A 25,297-nucleotide genomic window follows, 5' to 3' on the forward strand; every position below is an offset into this window, starting at 1 on the left:
AAATATAAATCTTCAAATGCCATTGTGTTAACCAAATAAATGCTTGAACAACAGCAGCTGTTAGTTTCAAGAAATTTTGCAGCTGTTTCTGAAAGAGAAGTCCGGTCTTCTGGGAATGCACACTAGCATGATTAGATTAGTGGTAGCAGTACTGTAGAACAAAGATGTTGGTGTCATATCAATAAAGATCCATTTTTTAGTAAAAAATTTAGGAATGATGATATTGTCTAGAGGTGCACAAACAACACTGAAACTGCAAAACCGAGTTAGCACCTGAAAAATTCCCAGCCATTAGACTGCTTGCAAGATTTTTTCAACCTGTACACTAATCCTTGGCAGCTCAGAAAGCAGTCAGTTTCAATGCTGTGATAACACCTGCTAAAACTGCAAGACATTAAGATGCACTCGGTGATAATGTCACTCAGTATGACTGCAGAAGCATCTAGAAAAAGAGGAGGTGGCTTGGATTATTTGATTAGAAGATATTCAGAAACTTTGATACCACAAATTCAGTGTGCTACACAATGATACTGCCACTTAATTGGAAAGCAACATTAAGGGCTCTAAGATCACCCAAAAAGGGAATCCAGAAACAGAAGGTGCTTAACTAAAGGCACATGCAGCAAAGGCAGACTTGTGGTGAGTTCCAAGAAAAGCAATGCTCACAACAGTAATGCTCACAACAGATCCAGCAAATTTTTATTTGTTACTAGCATTTACAAAAGCCAGCAAAATTAATTTCTGCAGGCAAAAGCCCAAAGACACTTCTGGTAGTAGAAAAACCTTGTCTGTGTTGATCAGGACAGAATAGCAGCAAAGTCAGAGTTAGATGAGGAGGCTGCTGATTCTTTTGGTTTGGTTGATCCCTTTCACTCTGGATCAGGAAGTGCCACAGCACTGAGACACTGATGATTTTTGAGGATGAGATCAAAAATTCTGTTCTTTCTTGGTCATATTTAATCTTTCAGTGCGGTTTAATTCTGTGAATCATGAGGCCCTACTCCATCACTTGTGGACATGATAAGCAGATTTTGGTATGGCTTTCTGCCTTTCTGATGGACAGATCTCAGAGAGTGGTCCCTGGTACTAGTTTGAGTATCTGTCCTTGTCTTGAGGTGTCCATAAGTGCTCTGTGCTTATTTATTTTGACATTTGATTACCAGGAAAATCCGACTGGGTAGAAGCCCATTTTCAGTGTAGGCTGGGAATAAAAGCTCCAAAGTATTAGAAAACATTTTAAGATCAATAATTTTACAATCTTCAAACATAAAACAAAAGCATCTGCAGTTTAAATAGTTATAACAAATTAGAAGCAATATAAAAACATTGGTTAAGAATGAGTACAAGATATATGACAATCATTTAATATTGTATATTATAATACACTGTTTGGAGCCTTTCTCCCTGGGCCTCCACTGAAAATGGGTTTCTGACCCAGTCAGACTTTCCCGGTCACCAAATGTCAATAAATAAATAAATTTAGTGAAATTTTAGACAGTTTGTAGAGAAATTAAAAGTAGATTTGTCTAATACAAATAGTTATTAGCATATGAAGTGAGGGAACAGCTTATGGTATATTTAGAGAGAAAGTCAGGGAAGAGAATTAGATAGCAATAAGGAAGTAAGTGAAGAAGGGAGATTACGGAGGTATAAGGAATGAAAAGGTACTTGTTCAAATTTAGGGATACAGTTTATCCTGGTTTTGAGCAAGAACAGAGCCAAATTTTAGCTAGGAAGTCTTTCAGAGTGGTTTTGAAACATGGATAGGAGGATATAGACCTAATGGATACAGGTAAGGAGTTCCAAGCCTTAGCAACCTTGTACAAGTGCAAACAATGCCCAGCAGATTTACTAGGTTTGTAGACAGACAGGAGTTTTTGGTCACAGGATTGCAATGACCGACTGTTAACATAGTTGTGTAGAATGCTTTTTTTAGTGCTAGACAGGCAGGTGGATGCTGGATAATTTTGCAGGTGATAAGAAGATGTGTATATCTTAGTTGATGTGGCACTTCTAACCAAATTAGGCTTTTGAGTGCATTACTGTGGTGGGTTCTGAAAGGGAGTATATGCTGCAATTTTAGCAACTTTATTACAGCATTGTTCAATTTTTGTGAAATCTGGAGGTTAGTAAGGATGGGAGCACCATAAAGAACTGTGGAGAGGCGATAAATAGTGGCGAGTGTAGTTTTAGTTGCATTGGTGAGAAAGTTTTTGGCTGTGTAAAGCATCCATAGTTTTGATGAGTTTTTCTTATGCAATTTTGTATATGCAGATCAAATGTAATATTATCCTCCACTATCACCCCTAATAGTTTGCTTAGAGTTAGACTTTCTAAGCAGTATATATTAGTGCTCCCCACAAGTTACTTTGAATATGTGGTTAGTACAACTTCATCTTCATTCATTTCCTGCATTCTTTTCTGTTCAAAGGGTATGATAAGTTCCATTTTCTTATTTTTTTTGTGTGCGCATGTGTCTGTGTGCATACATACATATCAATATCTATATCTATACACAACTATACACACACACACATATCTGTATATCTATCTCCCAAATGTTGATGTCTGTTTTGCAACACACTTTGACAAAATAGATGGTCAACAGGTGTGGGAGCTCAGCAGTCCCTGATATTGGGAAATATGCCTCTTCCATGGGGGTAATGCAGTCTTGGAGTTAGTGTATATAATTAGTGGAGGGAACAGTGGGACTTGTGTCCCCCTGCAAGAAACAGTAGATTTCTTTTGCATAATCCAAAGTGCAGCCTTTAGCATGAACATCAGAGTTTCTTCTTTTTCTTCTATCTTTTGCCATTGATGTTTTTAATACTGATCCACTGGACTTTAGGCTAATTTCAGAATCTCTCTCTCTATATATATATATGTATATATATATATATATATATATATATATATGTATGTATGTATGTATGTGCATATATATATATATATATATAGAGAGAGAGAGAGAGAGAGGGAAGGAGAAATAGCTCAATCATAGGTTCATAGATTAGTACTAAGCTAACTGCCCTTGCGAGCCATTTTAAGCCTAGCCAGTTATCCCTTGTGAGACTCAAACCCTGCACCTTGTGTTTGTAAGGCAAGCACCTTAACCATTAGGCCACCCTCATATATATGTGTGTGTGTGTGTGTGTGTGTGTGTGTGTGTGTATGTATATATGTATGTATATATATATATATATATATATATATATATATATATATATATATATATATATATATATATATATATATTTTTTTTTTTTTTTTTTTTTGGTGGAGTATCCAAATAGAAGAATCACATTTAATTAAAAAAGTAGAAGTCACATATGGTAAAATGTTAATGACATGAATGTTAGTAGTTGTATTTTTAGGTTGCATCCTTAGCAGTGGTTTAGTTAGCTAATTTTAGTAGACTGACTGTTACTGTTTCTAATATATTTGCCCTGTGTCTTGTACAGTTAATGATCTTGTTAGTTTCTAAGGATAATAATGGTCACTAAACAGTGTTGTTGAAAGCAAAAATGAATGCTGTTTTCTATGAGAAATCACTGCTGGTGTGATTTGTGTCTGCCAACAGTGATTCTACTGATTTTGGAGATTTTTCTCCTGTTTAAGTTTGTGCATCTGTGGAGGTGGTATGTACAAGTTTAGGGGTTCAGGGGGCTTGGCCCCCTCAGGGGAAAAAAACAAAAAAGTTCTTCTCGTACTTGAGCTCTTTCTTCTTTAAAAACTGTAGTGAAACACTTTCTGCAAATGAAACTTTAAGCTTGCTTCAGTGAAATAGCAACACGAAGTGCTGAGGTGCTTCAGCCCAGTCAGCAACTGTATTATCGGCATACATTTCTGAATGCTGGTACTGTACTACTAACCAATTAGCATCTGCCGAACATGCCCCACCCCAACAACCTTCGCCAGTCAGGGTCTGCCTGCTCTTTTACTCTACCCGCATCTCTGCACTGTTTCTTGTTCCTTTTCTCACCTGGCCCCTGCTGAAAATGAACAGAAACCAAACTAGTCATCCCAGCATTTAAAACATACGTAAATAAAGTAAAAACAATAACAAAATGGAGCATATGATACCTTTTAAGTGAAAAAGATTGCAGGAATTGAAGAAAGACTAATTGTACCAGCTACATACTTAAAGTAACTTGCAGGTATGAATATTGCTCAGAATGTTTTCTGTGGAAGACTGGATTGCTTTAACAAGTCAGAGAATGTCTGTACCTAGAAAATTGGACAGTATGTCAGTTTAATGCCTAAACACTGCTATTAGATTTTTAAGACATGTTTCTTGGTGACAGCACACACTTTTGTCAAGTGAGTTGATAGGGGGTTTACAAGGTTTGTCTAGTTTAACAGATTTTAATTAAATTTACTAGATTGTTATGGCTGAGTTAGTGACATTAAGCACCTACTTTTTCTGCAAGCAAGTTGTTCTTCGTGGTGGCATTACTGATTTTGTACCAGTAAGGCCTGTTATGGTTATCTTTGTACATTAGCATTTCTGATATTTAACGTGACACTGGATTGTGCTACTGGTGTTCCACCACAAGTAGATGGGAGATGAAAGGTGGTTCATGAACTCAAGTGGTATTTCTTTACCTTTCCGTGACATTGCTGTCATTATACATGGTTTCCCTTTAGAGGTACATTTGTATAACTTGTACTAACATTTCAGTACTAGTAAAACTTGTGTGAGATTTATCATTAGAAAACTGTATCAGAATCACATTTTTCCTTACTTGGTCAACAACCGAAAGCCATATTTTGCCATTTTTATTTTATAATAGTTTTCGTCCCCCAGATCAGGCATTCAGAGGTTTATTGATCATCTGTCTGGAACAGTGCAGGTGTTAGTTACTGAAACTAATGTAACGTTGTTTGGCTCAAATATGGTGATGTTCTGTTATGAATCATAATGCAGAATGGGAAACCTAATTTATCACGTGTAAACTCATTCCTCCTGGTAACTTTCAAAACAGAACTGTGTGGTAAGTGGAAAATTTCCTCTTTCTCCTTCGTTGTATGATCTGAAGTATTGTTGTCTATGTTATGGGGAGTGTGGGCTGCAGTCTCTCACTACATCCAGGGCCAATTTTTTTTTTTTTTTTTTTTTTATTATTATTATTATTAAAAAACATTATTTCAATATTTTTTCAATATTTTACCATTTGTGATGAGTTCATACTTGATAACTCATTAGGAGACCTGCAAAATATACTACTAAGCTTTGTGAAAAACAGGAAGACCCAGTTCTAGAAATCACATGACAATACATAAATTGCCTTAGTCAAGTAAACAATGTGAAGCCCCTCTTTTTATTAACTATTACAAGCTATCTATGTAGCTTGGGGACATAGGTCTGATTTCTGACATGTTTTGTGTAATCATCATAGAATGGCATTTCCTCACCTTTAGTCATTTGCAGTCCCACAAAAATCAGATGAATGCTCGTTGATAAATCAGTATATTATAGTAAGTGACAGAAATGAAAGACTAATTATGTTTTAATGTTTCAAATTATTTTCCTTGTGAAGTATTGCCCATTGTTTGTGGCTTTAAATGGTGTGCGTAGGGAACTTAAAGTAGTCATGTCTAAAGGAAAATGTGATCATAGATTTTTTAAATGGTACCTAGACTAATTTTCACTTTAACTTGTTTAGTGATTCAGAATTTTGAGCTTGGCAGTACTAATTCATGTTTATACTTTGAATCTCATAAAGACTGTGGCACCATCTTCATTAGAATTTACAGATTTTTTTTTTTTTAATTTGTATGTGTTGTAGTGCATGCTTTTTGCTGCTAGCTTTCTGGGTGTGCAGTACAGGAAGTCTTGTTATTTATAGTAGTTATTGTAGCAGACAAGGGTAAAAATCATAATGTGAATATGAATTTCTGTATTGAGTAAGCCATTTCTTTAGAATTAAATATCACTCACTTTCTGCATGTTTCTTATTATGGCAAAGTACCACTGCAGATATTTTTTTTTATTGACAAAACCTTTTTTAACTGAATATTATGCTAATATTTCTGCTTATTTCTTGGTTATGTTTTGCAGAAGGGGAGTGGAGCTATTATCCATACAGTAAGAACCAAAGCTAATCCTGCTATGAAGACTGTGTATAAATTTGTAAGTAACTGTTAATGGTTTTATTATTTGAGTAATTTTGTTTGTTAAGCATTTTGTTATTTATTATTTGCTAAACATATACTCATGGTTTGTTAAATCCTAGAGCTTCATAAAAGTTCCTGTTACAAAGATTAAACATAGTTTATTTTCATTCTGCTCATGCACATGGAGTTTTTTAGTGGTTTTGAGCCCTCTCATATATTTATACAGACTTCCAGTTGCTGCCACTGTTTTTTTTCCTTTTGAGAGTTCTGTCCTACTTTCTTTCCTTCCAGGTACATTTTAGCTGTGTTCAGTCCATACGTAGGGCAGTTACCTAAATTTATTCTCATGTTGTTTTGCTGCACTATATTTCCTTCCCAGCATTTGCAACCCAGGAACACTAGGAATATCTGAAAGAGTGCTCTGTCACAAAAATTTTCCTATGTTGCCACTATTTACGAAAGTGATCTGTTGTGTGAATTCTTGGTAGTCCTAAAGCCAGAAGTATTTCATCTTCTTACCACCCAGAAGACTTTTCCTTTTTGTAATGGTAATCTAGCCACCTGACATATTGTTTTGATTACTCTGTATAGTATGGGTGCAGATATTAAAGCTTTTATTCCTACCAATTCTTTTTTGCTGAGGAATTCTGATCCTTTGTGTTCATTTAATATGCATTATTAGCTTTGGTTGAGGTGCTACACTCCTTTACACATTTCAAGGGACTGATTTGAAAATACATCTGTTACTTTAGATATGCCTTTGGACCTTATTAGTTGACAACACGAATTGGTTTGATTTGAGCTATGAAAGTAATTGAAGATAAATAAGGCATGGTATGTTTGAGGACTATCTATGTAGTGCAGACAGATTTTTGGTCTTCAGTCCTTTATCTTCTGTTACTGATTCCTCATTACATTTAAGGAACTTCACTCTGCAGTGCAGCTAATCTTATTCCAGGATATTTTTTTCTATAATATCAGTTAGCTATGATTTATTGCCCAGAAACCATCATTCCCTTTCAGATCCCTGTCACATATTATAAAGGTCCCACCATTTTCCGTTCAACTCTTATATGCTAGTCATACCCCTGCCTGTAGTTTTCACTGTTAGTCACGGCCACAATTTTGCCTCCAGATTTGTGCTTTTCTAAGGTCAGCAGAGTCCTATAAAGAACATATAACAGCTCAAATTTCTTTTTCTAACAACTTCTTGGATAAATCATTTTGTAACACCTGAATTTCATTATTTTCACAGTGAAGTGCTGCTTTTTTCCATGAAACTGACGAAAAATTAAACAGTATGAAAAAGTACATCTAGCCGTCATTTGCCATACTATCTCTTCAAAGTAACAGTTTTCAGATACAGATGAATAGATACAGCTGCTATAATAGAATGACAATTTTCACACCCAAAGGGTATGAAACTTTTAGGGACTACAGCTTTGAGCATTCAACAAAGCCCTACTCTTCACTTATTTTGTATTGAAGAAAATGTAAATAGACAACAAAAGACAGTTAGGTTACAGTTAGCAAAGATCATAGAAATTCATTTCTGAAGAACATTGGCATTGCTTTCAGAGGTCCTGTTAAGATGCCAAATGAAGAGAAAAACACTCAGTGACTCTGTGGGAAGAGTATTAAGAAACTGAAAAACAAAATTATGTCAGTAAAGAAATTCATGCACTGGCGTTTTTAGGGTATAAGAAATTGAAATATATAGGCTTTGATTGGCCAGTTTCTGTTGGGGGGGGGGCATTGGTTGCATTTTGATTGGCTACCTTTGCAAGAGTGAAAGCTTACAGACTTTAAACACCAGGAGGCTTGCTCAGTTCACTGCTCTTTAGTACTAGGCTACTCTGAAGACAAGACTACAAAGGAGGAGGAGAAGACTATAAAGCCCTTTTCCATCTGGTTTCCTGCTGATTCAGTACATTACAGGGACTTCATCAGCTTCCTAGGACTGGGTTTGCAGTGAATGTTCATCATTAGATCACAGTTGCAGTAGCCTAAGCTATATGGGACAACCTACCAAGGATCAGACCAAATGACCAGCTTCCACAGCTTTGAACCCCTGCCACTGCACAACTCAAGTAGAGCAGTACAGTCAGTGGGTAGGGCATCAAAACTTTAGAATATTCCTGCTGTCAAAATGTGCTGTTCCCTGTGAGTTGACATAATCAATGCTCAGCTGGCACTTTACCAAGATTGGGCAGATAAATATCTTGTTGGGTAATACTTCCCACTTCATCATTTTTATAGAGAAATTTTAGAACTGGTATTTTACTGCTTGTCAGTAAGAATTTTAACTCTGATCTAATATTTTTTTCTGGTCATGGTTCCATGTGGGAAGTAATGCGTTTCAAATATTTAATTTTTTTGAGAAAAAGTTTAACTTTTTGTCAGCATATGTAGCTAGGGTCTGGGGCTTGTTTTAAGGGTTGCCATTATTTTTTTTCCATCATATCACCAGAATGTAATTAATTATTTACTGCTTTTTTCTTGTGTATTACCATCAATTTATATGTCTTATAAACACTTTAGAAACGCCAGCCAATAAAGTAGTAATCGAATACAATTGATCAATTAACTGATTGTATTTAAATGGAGAATTTACTGTTTCAAACTGATTCTGATGAAGTCTCCGTGCAGGAGATGAAAGCGCTTAATCAGGTTGTTTGATTTGTGTGTTTATACAATAAAATACTAAATATTATCCAGCGTTTTCCATTTTTTGGATTACCATTACTTTTGGAGAAGTAGCCTGGTGGAATTGTGCCTGTTAACAGAGGAGAGCCTTTATTGTTACTGGATTGGACATTGTTGTTCGTTGTGAGTTGGTACACTTTTCTTGTTACTAGTTGGCTTTTGTGTCTTATCCGGTACCGAGGAGTCCCCGTGGAAGATGGATAACAGTTCACTTCTTAGCGAACTCATTAAAGTTATACAAAGTTATTCTCAAACCAGCAATAATGGAGTTTTTTCTACAAACGAGATTCCCTGTGCGCAGAGTTCACCAAGGCGCACAAGTGAACCAGAAACTGTGACGTCAGACGCCGATAAGGAAAACAGTTGTACTGGCGGTAACACTGAACTGAATCGCCATAATTGTGAGCATGTGGCTTGTGCGGGCACCAATTCTGTCAATAGAATGGAAAATAAATCTAAAACGGACTATTGGCAACAATACACGAACATGGATTTACCAAGTGGCTTGATAACTTTTTTGGTACTTTTGTTTCCAGAGATGGACCAAAGCAAAACGAAAATACTACATATAAGGACAAATTTAAGATTCTTAAACAACGTTTAACTAAGTATAAAACGTTGGCCCTTGACAATTGGTATTTAAATAAATGTATAGAAAATAAGATAATACCTAAAGGGCTTAGACTTAACAAGTTTCCGAATAATACAAATCATGATTCGGAATTTTTTAAAACTATTGTAAATATACTTAATGATTGTGGACTGGCTATCCTTAAAGCTATGATTAAGAATAATGAAGAATTGATGGTAGACTGTAAAAATGATATAGACAGACTTAATGGTGATATTAATGCTGATTTGTTGTTTTCTATAACTGAGTACAAAAATGTTTATTTTAAAACCTTGCAAGAAGTTGACAATGTTACTAACAAGAGTCATTTTAGGAAGACACAAAAATTAGAGAGAGATTTGATTGATTATAGGCAGGGAACTGCATATTATATAGAGAATAAAAGATATAAAGGACATAGCAGTTTTAGGAATGGGGGATATCACAACTATAGAGAAGATACACAGTTTGGTATTATAGACAATGTTAGTTTTGATGGTGAAAATAACCCCATATACGAACAGCATTTGGGGGAATATGGCAATTCTAACAGAACTATCCCTTTAGGGGAACAGGGACCGAGGAGGTCCAAGAGGATATGAAATCCAGAACAACAGACCTCATATGCAGCTGTCACGAGAAATCAATATGTACCCCCACAGAAAAGAGTGGGGTTCAGGGAGAGGAGATAGTAAATGTTATCACAGTGTCCACTACTTTAGATACAACTGATGAACTTGAAATAGTGGCTGCAGACTGTAAAATGGCTTCCAAAGTGGTTATTCATACACAGAATGTTTTTTTTATTTACAGTTACACGGATGTAGAGGTTAATCAGGAATATTTTAACCTTTTCATAAAAGGTTTTACCTTCGTACCCGTAAAGAGACCTGGTATCGAAGATATTCTTTTAGATATAAAACTATTTAATAGGAAATTGAATTTACGTCACATTTTTAAGGAGAGCGTGAATAAAAGTAATGTAGACACTCTCAGAAATGTTAGTACCTACAACCCCCCTTTACAAAGTGACATACTAAATTTTGAAAGATGTGTCACAGGGTTAATTAGAGAAGGATGCAAAAAACAAAAAAATCCTTGAACAAAATCTTACTAAAGAAGAAAATGTATTGTTATACGAGTTAAGCAACAATGACAATTTGCGTATTATGAAACCCGACAAGGGTGGGAGGGTTGTCTTAATGGACACATGGGATTATACAAAAAGAATGTTTGACATACTAGATAAAGACAATAGGTATATGAGGGTATCTAGGAATGAGGTAAATATTTCCTATAGAAAAATAGACCTTGTTCTTGAGGATAATTTGCTTCAAGATTTAATTGATGTGAACTTATATAACTTTTTGAAGGTCATGAAACCTGTGATACCAGTGATTTTTGGAATACCAAAGATACATAAAGATGTGGAGAACCCCCCTTTAAGACCGAGTGTATCTTCACAGGGTTCGAAAACGCAACCTTTGGCTATTTATGTAGATTCCAAACTAAAAGCATTTTATAAAAATCATTCTCATATTTTAATAGACTCTTGGGATTTTCTCACCAAAATAGGGTCCAACATATATAAAGATGATACAATTTTTCTTACTGTGGATGTTATAGATTTATTTTCTGTAATTCCACACAATATTGGCCTGGATTGGTTTGAAAAAATGGTAGTAGAAATGCAGATTTTAACACAAGATGAATTCAAAGTGGTTTTAGAGAATATGGAATTGGTGTTGAAGTACAACTATATTTATTTTCAAGGGGAATTGTACCATCAATTAGACGGCGTTGCTATGGGCTCCGCCTGTGCACCCATTTATGCTAATATTATTATGCTGTACTGGGAAGACAATATATTTTTAATTCTGTGTTCTATCAATACATTACTGATTATTATAGATTTTTGGATGATATTTTTATCCTGTGGGATGGACCAGAACAGGAGATTATTAACTTTATGAATTATATCAATAATACTACAGAATTTTTAAAGTTTACATCAGAACAGGATGCAGAGGAAATTCATTATCTTGATGTAAAACTTAAAAAAGATCATGTTAATAGAAAATATAAGTCTAGGATCTATAGAAAAGATTGTCATTCTAATTCGTATTTACACTTTTTAAGTGACCACCCATGCCATTCCAAAAAGAACATAGTTAAAGGACAAATGATTAGGGCAGCAAGGATGACATCAGACAGAGGTGATCTTAATGAAGAAATGGAAATCATTCATAAAGTGTTTAAAGAAAGGGGGTATCCTGATAATATTATCTTACCCATTAAAAAATTTGTATATGAAAAATGGGGGACTACCTATAAACCCTTACTTACCAACGGTGGAAGTATAAACATGGAAAAAGAACAATGATAACAGTGGTAAAGATGACCAGCTGCCCTATTTAGTATTAACATATTTTAATGGCATGGGTTGGGTAAAGAAATGTATTAATGATACATGGGATTTATTTAGTAAAATACCTACGAGAGTAGATGTATTTCAACAGCCACTCAGATACAGCTTTAGAAGAAATAGGAATCTCAAAAATATTTTTGAGAAAAAGAAAAATATGAATGCATGTACAGGTGGTGCCAGTACCAAATATGGCACATTTAAATGTGGTAGATGTGCACAATGTCCATTTATAGCGGGAACTAAAGATTTGGATTTGCCCAATATTAATGTGACACTAAAAGGAAATAAATATTATAGTTGTTACACAAAAGGGGTTGTATACATTTGTTATTGCAAGAAATGTTTTAAATATTATATTGGTAAAACAGAACGTAATTTAAGAACACGAATATATGAGCATATACGGGATATTACCAAAAAGAATGACAATAATGCTTTATTTAGGCATACACAGAATTGTGAAGAAGCTGATTTTAAATTTTGGGTTGTGGAAGAAGTTGTTTTGCCAGATAGAGGTGGTGACTGGGAAACCAAACTGGAATTTAGAGAGATGATTTGGCAGTTAAGGTTAGATGTATGTGGTATATATGGTTTGAATGACCATATTTCCATTAGCCCAGCCCTCAAATTACTTGCAGAAGACCGAAAAAGACATTTTTAGTTATAAGTTGTACAACCCCTTGACAGAACACCATCCCATATTACTTATTAACATAAAAACATATAAATACTATGTATCAAACTATTTATATTTATATTTTATATAAGCTGAATTTTATTATTAACATGTTTTAACATTAACATGTTATATATATATATATATATATATATATATATATATATATATATATATATATATATATATATATATATATAATATTTTTAGTGGAAACTAACAATTATATATTTTTAATTTTTTTAAAAAAATTTTAAACACAAAACATCATATCACCAGAATGTAATTAATTATTTACTGCTTTTTTCTTGTGTATTACCATAAATTTATATGTCTTATAAACACTTTAGAAACACCAGCCAATAAAGTAGTAATTGAATACAATTGATCAATTAACTGATTGTATTTAAATGGAGAATTTACTGTTTCAAACTGATTCTGATGAAGTCTCCGTGCAGGAGATGAAAGCGCTTAATCAGGTTGTTTGATTTGTGTGTTTATACAATAAAATACTAAATATTATCCAGCATTTTCTGTTTTTTGGATTACCATTACTTTTGGAGAAGTAGCCTGGTGGAATTGTGCCTGTTAACGGAGGAGAGCCTTTATTGTTACTGGATTGGACATTGTTGTTCGTTGTGAGTTGGTACACTTTTCTTGTTATTATTTTTTTTTCCTTCAAAGCTAATTTATTCTGTAGTTATTTCACTGACTCTCCGAAGCTACACTACTCTCTTGTCAGTCACCTTTTTTGGTAGACATTTGGTTCTGGGTCCCTGTGGAGATTCTGTTATTTATTTATTTATTTATTTTTTGTGAGAAAACTTGTTGCTTTTCTGTCAAAAATGTTGTTTAGGACTGAGGCTAGTGAGTTTGATGGTTGTTAATAAAAACTTTTACCTCATAATGTAATTTTTCTGTCCATAGGTAAGACTGATTCTTCAAGATTTTGTTATCTATTTGTCAAATACCTTTTTTGATAGGCAAATGGTCCTGATTCCCTGTAGGGATTCTAATTTATCTTTTTTTTGTGCAGACAACTGTAACCTTTAAAAGTGTTGTTAGGGACTGGAGCTGGTGTATTTGGTGGCTGTCACTACAGAACCTTATCTGAGAAATTACATTTTCTGTCAGTAGGTAATACCAACTCTTCAAAGCTTGGCTAGCCACTTACCAGACACCTTTTGTGTTAAGGGCAAGGACCTAGGTCCTAGAAACTCAGTTGCTCCCCTCCCTGAGCTACAAGAAGAAAAGAGTTATTCAGAAGGCTTCTGTCTTGGCTTTGGCTTTGCCTCTGACATAGCTGCTGATAGGTGATTACGCTATGTCCATCTGTTGTTCCTAGGACTGCACATCACCTTCTGTCAGTCTTTCTGGTGCTACTCTTCAGGAATCCACTAAGTACCAGGAGGTAGACACCTCCACTGCAGCTGTTCTGCTGCACTTATTGGGTAAAGGTCTTGCTTGCATCTGTGAAACACAGAGACTGAATGGCTAAAAGATCAGACTTGCATATACTAAGTCTGATGTGTCATTTCTCAGAATATTCTATTTTCTCTGAGGTATAGTGATCTCAACGTTGGTATATATAAGTTCGGAAGTGGGGTGGGATGTGCAGGGGGGGCTTGACCCCCATATTGGGAGATGCAGGGAGGCTTGCTCATATAAAATGTTTTAAGGAGAAGAGCGATTTTTGACATTTGATCTTCTCCTGTGTTTTCGTTCTTTTTTTTTTTTGGCCTTTTGGCACTTGGCATTTTGAGTGTCAACATTTCAGTAGGGAGCCGACTTTCCTTCCAGTTGAGGTTCTTTTTTCAGAATAAGAGTTCTCAGCAAGGGTCAGGCAAACAAAATTAAAAAAAAAGCAATGGCAGGGAGTTCCAAAGGAGAAAGGCGGGTATTCTGAAAACAAAGAGCAGTCTAAGAAAACAGAATGACTGCATGCACCTTCATGTGCTCCCCTCCCTACCCAGGCTACCTTGTAAACCTTTCCCAAAGTCTAGGTCTTCACTTCCTACTGTGGCACCAGACACATTCACTTGGGTTCTGAGAATCATTCAAAAAGTCTGCAGCTGGCAGTGGAATTCCTTTCCTCCTTTTCAAAGGGTTCATCTTTAGCCATTCAGTCAAAGCTCCATGTTCCTTCTTTCGTAGATCAGAAGCCGTCTTGGGGGTTATAGAACCTGTTCCTCCAAGTCAAAAGAGGGAGAGAGTTTTACTCAAGAACCTTTCTGTTGCGAAAGAAAAAAATAATCTGGAGACCTACCCTAAACCTTTTTCTAAATCGTCATATAAAAATCCCAAAGTTCAAACTGCTGTCTCTCTGCAGTCTGTTTTACTTCTCATTCTACCTGCTTTTTTCTAGTAACTATAGATTTAAAAGATTTTTTTATCATTGCATCCCAATTCTAAGATTTCAGATTATTATTACATTTTTTTCTGTGTCTGATTTGCATTTTCAGTTTTCTACTTTGCCCTTTGGCTTGTCTATAACTTCAAGAGCATTTACAATGTGCCTGTCTCCTGAAATAGCTTGTTGCTTTTTGCAGGGCATTCACATTTCCCCATATTTATTTCTGCAGATTCTTTCAAAAGTTGTCAAGAGTCTCTGGCTTGGGTGAAAAATAAAAACAAAACTTTTTCTCAACCTTAGTTTTCAGATGAACATATATAAATCTTCTGTCATTCCCTCTCACAGTATAGTGTTTCTGGGATATCTACCAGACACATCCATAATGATGCTTTTTCATCCTTAGGACAAAGTGGATTCTTACAAGGAGCAGTTCCTGATGGTTGCCACTAGACTTTGGCATCTGCCAGGGAATGTCTCAGAATTATAGGCTTTATGACGTCCAGTATTCTCATGATTCCTTTGGCCAGTTTCACATGAGGAAAATTCAGTGGTTTGTTAAACTAGTATGAACCCAACAGCAGCACCCAGTTTCGTTTCAGATTCCAATGTTAGGGTTTGTTAAAATAGAGTTACACTGTTGGGTGAATCACTGGTCTCTTAACACAGATCTCCTGTTTTCCCCTCCAGCCCCTACTCAGTCTGTAACTGCAGAAGCATCAACCTTTGCTTGGGGAGCTCTGTCCAAGGGAGCAAAAATCCAGAGCCTTTGGAACAAGCAAGAAAAATGAAAGCACATAAATGTCAAAGAATTGATGACTATAATAAATACTCTCAAATTTCTTAGCCAACTTTGGACTCCAGGCCTTCTGCTAGTAATCACAGACAACACCACAATGGTGTTATACTAAATCAGAGGGGAACCAGGTCCTGCCCTCTGTGTAAACTGTCAGTGGTAGCCTGGGAACTTGCAGATCAGCGCAATCTGTCTGTCTGGGCTGCGTAGATTCCATCAGAACAAAACACTATTGCAGACAAGCTGAACAGGACCAAGACAGGCGCTCACGAATGAAAGTCGCTCTTGAGGGTCTTCCATGAATTGATCCATTTGTGGAGAACTCCTCCACTTGGTGTTTTTGCCTCCAAGCGCAACAGACAGTTAAAAAAAAACTGTGCTTCAGGACTCCTTGCATATACAGGACAGGGGTTATTTGATACACCCCAACCTTCATCATGTTCAACTGACTGCCTGGGTGTTGAAACTTTAATACTCTTCAGCCACCCTTTTTTCTTAGAACATGCAGCAGGTAGTAAAGGAAGCAAAGAAACCTGCTACTAGAAAATCATATATAGGTAGGTGGAAAAGATTTCCTAGTTGGTGTCAAGACAAGAACCAGAATCCATTTACGACTCTGGTCTCTCTTGGTTCTACAGCATTTGCGTGAGTTGTGGCCTTTCTTACTCTCCTGTTGAGATTCAATTTTTGGCCATCTTTGTATGCCTGTAGTTCCCACTCTTTCTGCCCCAGTTTACGAAGAGGGTTTTACACATCCATCCTCCAAGAAAGCAAGTGGCTTCTTTGTGGGATCTTAATTTTGTAGTGTTAAATTTTACAGTTTCCTTTTGAACCTGCTCACAAGGCTGATTTGAAGTTCTTGGAAAACAATGTTAATGCTGTAATTTCTGCAAGAAGAGTGTCTGAGTTACAAGCTGTTATAGTAGTCATCGTGATCTCATTTTTCACGAGGATAGGGTAACTCTTGGAACAAATCATTTCTTATGCTTAAGGTTGTTTTAGAGTTTACATTGAGTCAGGCAATTCATCTCCCTCTTTTCTTTCCAGAATCTTAAAATGAGGGAGAAAACTGTTATACAAACTGAATGTCCACAGGCAACTTAGATACTGTGATGACAAGACAAAAAGCTTCAGGACTTCTGATCAATTGTTTATTTCCTGTGATGGTAAGAAAAATGGATAATCCATGTGAAAATGGACTATTTGTAAATGGCTGTCTCAGCTTTTGCTTTTCGTTATTCTCACCATAACAGGACACTTTGAGGCAAAATCAGGGCCCATTCTACCAGGGCTTTGGCTACTTCTGTGGCTTTTTGGAAAGTAGTAGTCTCTGGACATACACTAGAGGCACTACAAACTAGATTCCTTCTCTAAGTCCATTGCAGGCTTTGCTAGGAATATTAATCAGGAGTTCCTAGATTCTGATCCTCCTTCTTGCTCTCTTTAAAAGCTCAGTTAGTCATGTCACACAGCTACTGTAAATGTGATCTAATGAGGAACATGGTACAGCTGGGTTAGTAACCATGACAGTAGATGTTCAAATAGATCACTGTTGCAGTAGATGCACTCTTCTTGCGTACCCCTATTTTTGCTGTTTTATGCTAGAGTGTGAGATTTTTCTTATTTCTGTTCTGATATGACAGGGATCTAGCCTCCCTCTTCTGACCAGAAAACTCTAAAGTTTTGGCAGCCTAGCCACTGACGTTATACCACTCTCCTTGAGATGCACAGTGGCTAGGGGGTGAAGAAAGATGTGCTAATGGTCCGATCCTTGAGAGAACATCCCATATAGTTTAGGCTTCTACAACAGTGATTTATTTGAGCATTTACTGTAAGTTTACTTTCACCAAAAGCTGGAAAGTACAACTGTATGGGTCCAGGTTTCTCTATGACCACTACCTGGGCTTGTTAGGGTTCCAGTGAAGAAATGAAATGCTTCATTTTAATTGTCCAGTTTTTGTGGGGTATTAACTGCATTTTGATTGGCCAGCTTCTGCAGGGGCAGGGCCTTACAAGCATTACATTTCATGAGTCTTGCCCTGTTGCATATCTGCGAAAAACAGTTTTTATCATATTAAGTATCCAACAAAAGAATATAGTCTACAACAGATAAAGCAACCTTTTAACCTCTTAGCACAAGAAATATGGACAAAGCCAAAAAATGTGGGGGGAGGCAAAGGCCCAGAAATAGGGATAAGTGTTAAATAGTGCTCTTATAAACTTATAAAGTTGCTAGAATAAGTGTTGCGTTAACATGCATTTTCTAAATGGTATGAAATCTGAAACTCAGAAGTCTCTCATTCTTTATTGAATTCAATCCTCAAGTTATTTGCCAGAAAACCACAAATATCATGGGAAACTGACCAAAAATATGAGGCAAAAATCTGGACATTCTGTGAAAATCTGGATAGTTGAAAAGTATGAACCTCTTAATCCTTGCAGTAGTTGGTATAAATTTCAGTGGCTTTTTTGTCACAACCCAGTTGAACTACTGTGATTAATTTGCCTTATTTCATGCTGTGAAATTGTCTCTTATGTAGCTTATTAACTTACTGACTTCTCTTCTTGTAGACACATTACTAAAATTAGCTGATTGCTGACTGTTATAATCTGATGTTATTTTCATTCGTTCCTCTATGAATGGTTTGGATCCAATCCTCAGATCCGACTTGGCCACTTTTTTGCAGTTTAGGAGCTGATGCTCGAGCTCCTCCCTGTACCCACAGTGCCCCTGATCACTGCTTTACCTCATATCTTGTTTGCCGCACTAGCGGTTGGTCAGAATTTCATGCTGTCGAGTTGGGAGTTATTAGTTAGTTGTTAGTTATATATTTTTTGCTGTATTATTACTAAACTTACTTTTTCTTTACCTTTCTGTCTATCATTTAGCATAAAATTAGTTTAGCTCTTTTCTGCTACTAGTGTAGATTCTATCCTGCCATTGCTGTTAGCCTTTCTCTTTTCTTACCTCTCTTGAGGTAATTTTTCATACCATTGCTGCTATTTTCTCCTTTCACAAAAAAAAAAAAAAAAAAATACACACACACACACACATATATATTTATATATATATATATATATATATATATATATATATATATATACATATACACACACACACACACACACACACACACACACACACACACACACACACACATAAAATAGTAATAACTTACTTTTTGTTTCTCCTAAATTTTGTTCTGTGTGTGTAGCATATTTTTTCAGTATGGAGGACAAACCTACCAGTTTCAAGAAATGCACTTCCTGTTGGCATGTAAAGACTTTCAGATTTTCCCGGTTAGGGGTCGCCACAGCAGAACTCCGGTCCGCTCATGATTGGCAGTGAATTTTTACGGTGCTGAGTTGCCAGCCCGACCTTCAAAGAAGGCATGCCCATTCACGTTCGCACCTACCTGCATGCTTTAACATCACTCGACTGCGGGGAGGACATGCAGACTCCACACAGAAGGCGCTCCAGCCGAGAATCGAACAGGAGAACCTCTTGCAGTGAGGCAACAAGGCTAACCACTGCACCACTGCAGCTCCACACTTCCTGTTGGCATAAGATACCCAATTCTGATGCCTACAGGGAATACATGTATTGTTTAGGCCCTGCTTACCTTCAGATTTCCTTTGAAATCTGTGCAGGTTTTAACACTAGGGTTGTAAGTGATGATAAGTGTAACAATCTTATTTTTGGAAGGTATGTTGCCTGCTTCTTCATCTGCAGTTCCTTCTAGTTCAGGGACTCAAACCCCCTCGAGAAGTCAGAAGAGTTCAGAGACCAGGAAGTCTAAGAAATGCTCCCCTATCCATCTCCTCTTCCATTTTGAGTTCGGAGCTGCCATCAAAAATGAAAAAGATCTCCAATCTGACCTTATCAGATCCTACTACCTAAGAAACTTTCAGATCTGACTTCATCGGATCCTCTTGCCCACCCAAGCAGGTTTCCTTGGTTCCATTCTCTGCGCTTCTCTCCGGAGCCGGTTTCTCTCATATCAAGGTCACCTTTCTTACAGGAGACTTCCAAAAACACTTCTCATCCTCCCTCAACATCCTCCTCCATCAGATCTTACTGGAGTCTTTCTGAATATCATGTGGATAAGATGATGAGAAAGTTTCTTAGAGCTCAGATCCAGCTGGGGGTCCTTCAGGCTCTGTCCCCCATCGGATGCATGAGTCTGCAACTTTCATGATCTTTAGTGACTCCTTCTCTGATCCAAAGATCCCAAGATTCGAGGCGTGTGATTTGAGAATGTTACCTTTGTCAACCCCGACTCTCTCCCTGATTTGTTTGGCTCCAAGTCATTCAGAGAAGAACAAGTCTCGGAACCAAAATGGCAGTGTTGGGTCCAGGGGGATGACTTCAACTGCAAGGGTTTTGGAGCTGTCACTTCCCCTCAGAGTTGGACAGCTCAGGTCTGATTTCCTCCTTGGGGGTGTAACCCAGAGCAAGTGTAGAGTTAGCTGATCCGAGGGCTTCAGCTCTGGGGAGGTTGATTTTCCACACCTCCTGGACCTTCTGCCTTCGAGGTAGTGTAAAGGGTTTTCTCCCATCCTAGGGATCCTTTGACTTTCCCCTCTTTATATCCTATTCCCATCCCTCCTCTGGATCTGACTGCTAAGCCTTATCATCTGAGTCCAGAGGAACAACCAACCTGTAAGAGCTTCCAGACAGTCCCTGTACAGGGGCTTCCCTTTCTTCCGACACTTCTCCAGAGTATCCCACTGAAGACTTTCCTCAGAAGAAACTGTGCAAAAGGAGGCATTTTGATTCCCCTCCGGAATCATTGACAGAGGACACTGATTTTGATGAAGGAGAAGGGTCCCCCAGATCTTTACCAGAAGACGTCTCATTTGGAGACATTTTAGAAATTCTGTGCCAGAAAGGTGGATGGTCTTCCCAAAACCCTTTACAGGAGGCATTGGCGTTCCTGGAAGCTTTTGGGTCTGGCTTGTCTACATCTTGGGTTACTTCCCCCCAGCAGATGACCTTGTCAGCCTTGTCTCCCAATGGGCATGGAAGGAGCTGGATTCCATAAAGGCCATCCCTAAATACCCGAATAAGATCCTCACTGTAACTCTAAAAAAAAAAAGGGGGGGGGGATTCGTTGTAGATGCCATGGTTGTTGCGGCAGCCATGAAAAAGGAGCTAGCTGAACAGATCTCATCTCTCCATCCCCCTAGCAGAAAGTCTAGAGCTTTGGACATACATGGAAAGTGAGTATATGCATCAGTGACCTTTGCTGTATGATTGCCGAATTACCTGGCTCAGTTTACTTACTATGGTTAGAAAATGTGGTTTTGGAAATCTCAAGGGCCTTTTCAAAATTCACACACAGATTTTTCCCCAGAGGTAGGGGGAAATAATTATAATAGTGGAAGACGCCATCCAAGTGGCAGAGGAGGTCCAGAAAATTAAGGGTCTCGAGATTCTTTCTTGGACAGACCCTTCCAGTGTTTCTGAAAGGTTGCCCGACTGCTCTTCTCTGGAGACAGTCGGGTGATGCTTGTCTTTGCACCCGGAAGCCTGGGCAGCCATCACAAAAGATACATGGGTGCAAAGAATCATATCCAGAGCATATTTTATCCCCTTTTTGCAAAATCTACCAGAGATAAGGAAAAGTCTCCCCAATGTGTTCCACCCAGTCAGGGGGAGCAAGCATCTCTGGAAATTCAAAAGCTACTAGACAAAGAGTCATCCAAAAGGTCCCACCAGACCAGAAAGGATCTGGTTTTTACTCGAGGTTCTTTTTAGTAGCAATGAAAACAGGGAGAACTGAGAACTATCATAGATCTCTGTTATCTAAACAAATGTGTAAAGAACTCCAAATTCCGGATGGTCATGGTTCAGTCCATTCTACCATTGCTCCAGAAAGGTGACTGGATGTGGTCTATAGATCTGAAGGATTCGTACTATCGCATAAAAATGAAGACAATTCCAAAGAATAATTCACTTCCATCTGGGAGCTAGTCATTATCAGTTCAGATCACTGCTCTTTGGTCTCACCACAGCCCCCAAGGTGTTCAGCAAATGCATGGCAGTGGTTGCAACTCATCTAAGACTGCTGGGATTCAGGGTGTTTCCTTATTTAGATGATTGGCTTCACACCGCATCAACCAAGCATCTGTTGATAATAGCCAGAGACTTTTTTCTTCAGTTGACTCATTCTCTTAGTTATCACCATAAATCTTGCAAAATCCAAACTTCAAGCAGTAGAAGTCTTGGAGTTTATAGGGGCTCACCTAGATACACTGAATCTTCAGGTGTTCTTACCACGGAACAGAATTCTTGTGCTAAGATTACATGTCATTCAGGTTCTTTTTCATCATCTCTCTCCAGCCAAATTGATTTTAAGAGTTTGGGATCGATGGCTGCTGCAGTCGCATTAATACCAACAGCTCATTTTCATATGAGAATCATTCAGTGGGCTTTACAGGTCCAATGGTCCATTATACACCAACCCTTATAATTTCTAATAAAACTGTCCAGGTATGCAAGAGCTCATTACTATGGAGGATGTTGCTTTCGTGTTGCTACACGAATAAATGAGCCTTCATGAGTTCTTTTTAAGCAACTTTATTGTATACAAACACATTACTGTAAAACATATTTGACTATGACTAAGTAACATGTACAAACTAACTGCTGTGATCATATATGCTTACACACTGACTGCATCTTCAAACAGGCACTAGGGATTGCACATGTATGGAATTTATATGTGCACGCACAGCCTCACACTCTTCTTAAAGACATAGCACACACACGTTACACTCTGATCTACATCCTCCCTCTCTGAGAAATAGATAATTCAATTTGTCATGAGATATTTAGTATGCAGAAATCACAAATAATGTAGAGACCTGCATTACACAATACTAAGTACACATCTGTGTACAATCAAGTCCACGTTGCTGTGTATTTCACACTAGGTTTAGAAACTTGTTCATGTCGTGTGACATAAAATTGAGAATCAGTTTTAACAACTGGAACAGTATCTGCAAAATGGTTGACCTGTGGAATGTTCGAAATACTCTCTGGAACAGAATCAGAATTTTGAACATACACTGGTCTGGAAACAAAGTCTTTGATTTAGAGTCTACATCACAGATACAATGTTGTGATTGCAATGGTGATGATTCTGGTACAGGAAGATGATGTCTACGATTCCTCCTATACTCTACACCCTCGGAACTTACCCAATAAGATCTCGGCTCAGCACAGATGCCTATCTGTCCTATTTGATCAAAACCTTTCGTTAACTGGATTCATACCGTCTCTCCTTCCCTCAACAAATGAAGAAATCTGCTCGATCTGTCATAACTAGATTTCTGGATATTACGCTTCTTCAACAATTGAGCCATGATGGTTTTATTGTTCTTAGAGTTAGGCTTCAACAAACTTGATGAAATAAGTAGCATAGTTTTACTTTGTCTGGAAAGTAGTCTTTCAGCAAGTAAGCCAAGAATATCATCATGGGGTCTGTTTCTGAGATTAAGTAAATTCAATAATACATCAGTATTGTCACGCTTTCTTTTCAAGTAATTGTTTTGCACTCTGTACTGCATGTTCAGCTAGACCATTGGACTGAGGATATTTAGGACTACTAGTGACATGTACAAAGTCTCATTCTCTCGCAAATTTCTGAAACAACTGGCCAGCAAATTGAGTACCGTTTCAGAGTAAAGCTTGTGAGGACTACCGTGAACCGAAAAATGACGATTAAGCTTAGTGATAACAGCTGTTGAGGTTAAGTTTGGTAGCAGATCAATTTCAAACCACCTTCTTGTCCAACTCTGTTTGACTTTATCTTGCATAGCTATCAGAACTCTTCTTGCTGGACTGACTGTTGGAGTGACTTTGAAGTCTAATTTCATAGAATACACAACTGGAAACTTTCCCAACTTATCATTCAAAATATCAGCATACCCTGAGAAAATGGCTTCTGCAAAACTTGAACTTGGAACTGCACTCACATGATGAACTTCTTTAGCAAAAGAAAGCAGATTCATTCTCAAACTATCTTTGACACCTAATAAAGATTGCACTGGTTGTCGGACTACATAGAATAATAAGTTGTAACAGTTCTCAGCCAAATAACATGGAAGTATTACTGAACCTTTGGTTTGAATTTCTTCACCTGCATACGCAACAAGTCTCACACTGCTGGTTACATTGAGTGGTGCATTGGTTCTTACTTTTGCAAATGTATCTGCTGATATAGCATTGGACATTGATCTAGTGTCTACTTTGAGCTCTGTGGATTTCTCATTTATCTGAGCTGTGCATAACACTTCACTTTTTGTTAATAAGTTTACTGCTTCGACTCTTTCTCCCAGCACCGATACACCATCTATGTAGAAAGCTGATTGGTTTGTCTCTACTAGAAACTTGTTTTCTTGTACGACCTTTCTTTACAACCGTGTGAGGCTTTGTTGATTTGCTAAACTTTTGAATGTGGTTCCATTTTTTACACTTATGGCACTGCTGACCATATGCTAGATTCATGATTTGCACCACAGTTTCAGCAGTTAACAATATAGTTAGACTTTGGTTTTGCTGACTCGTGCTTGTATGGCACTGAAATGATAGTGGAGCTTGCACTGTTCCTGGAACTTTCTGGAATACTTGGCACTTTCTCTGAAATTCCAATGGTTGCTCTTTGCTTAGGCCTGTTTCTGCTTGCCACGTGTTGCATACTGTCTACGTTTGCTGTGGAGCTTACTGAAACCATGCTTTTGTCATTTGTAAGCATGTTCGTGTGCCTTTCTGTCACCTCATGGATCTGACAAATCTCTATTGCCTTGCTGAATGTCAAATCACTGTCATGAAGCAAAATCTTCCTCACAGCAGCACTATTAATACCACATTCAAGTCTATCCTTTATCAGCTCATCTTTCAAGTCACCAAATGACACGTTTTGGCCTTATTCCTTAAGTCAGTTATATAAGCTGCAAATGTTTCTCCTGGCTTCTGATTTCTTGTGTAAAACAAATGCCCCTCTAATGTAATGTTCGTCTGGGGGTTGCACATTTCTCTGAACTTACGCTTTAAACACTCTGGATCTTCTCAGGATTCAACTAGCACAACAATATGGCGGTCTGCGCCTTCACCTTCATACACTGCTGGTCCATTTACAAATGATTGCTCTCTTTCTATAGCCTCAGGTCCTGCTAGATTCAGCAAAATAATTGCCCTTGTGCATGCATCTCTATCTGCATAAGCTGTTTGTATAAAAATATCGTACTCCTGTTCAAATATTCTCGAGTTCTCTGCAATATTCTGCTCAAACACAAGTGGCTGTGGTTTTCTAACTTTGTCTGTCATATTAACACATACCAGCAAAGGGTCTTGCAAACACACACACACACACACACACACACACACACACACATATACATATTTATATGTGTGTACATATATAGGATCTATATCAGCATTTCAAAAATTTAATAGTTCGAATCACAAAATACCAAACTGAAATGATCGAACTATAAAATTTTCGAATGCCGACATAAAAAAAAAAACCTAAAGGGTGTAGGCAGGGGGGCAAGTCCCCTGCACTTCCCACACCCCCAGCTACTTAAATATACCAACTCCGAGACCG

At 37.5% G+C, this 25,297-nt stretch overlaps 1 protein-coding gene across 4 annotated transcripts in view; it reads left to right on the plus strand.

The window, feature by feature from the left end:
* DENND1A (DENN domain containing 1A) overlaps positions 1–25,297 on the plus strand; it is a 4,751,104-nt gene that overhangs the window by 4,072,737 nt on the left and 653,070 nt on the right. For all 4 annotated transcript variants that reach the window (XM_044058260.1, XM_044058262.1, XM_044058261.1 and 1 more), the window contains exon 17: positions 6,062–6,133. In XM_044058260.1, the coding sequence (XP_043914195.1) occupies positions 6,062–6,133 (72 nt within the window). The remainder of the gene's footprint in view (positions 1–6,061; positions 6,134–25,297) is intronic.

The sequence above is a fragment of the Protopterus annectens genome, chromosome 16.part0, assembly GCF_019279795.1.
Source record: "Protopterus annectens isolate FY-2018-M chromosome 16.part0, PAN1.0, whole genome shotgun sequence".
NCBI classification, from domain to species: Eukaryota; Metazoa; Chordata; order Ceratodontiformes; family Protopteridae; genus Protopterus; species Protopterus annectens.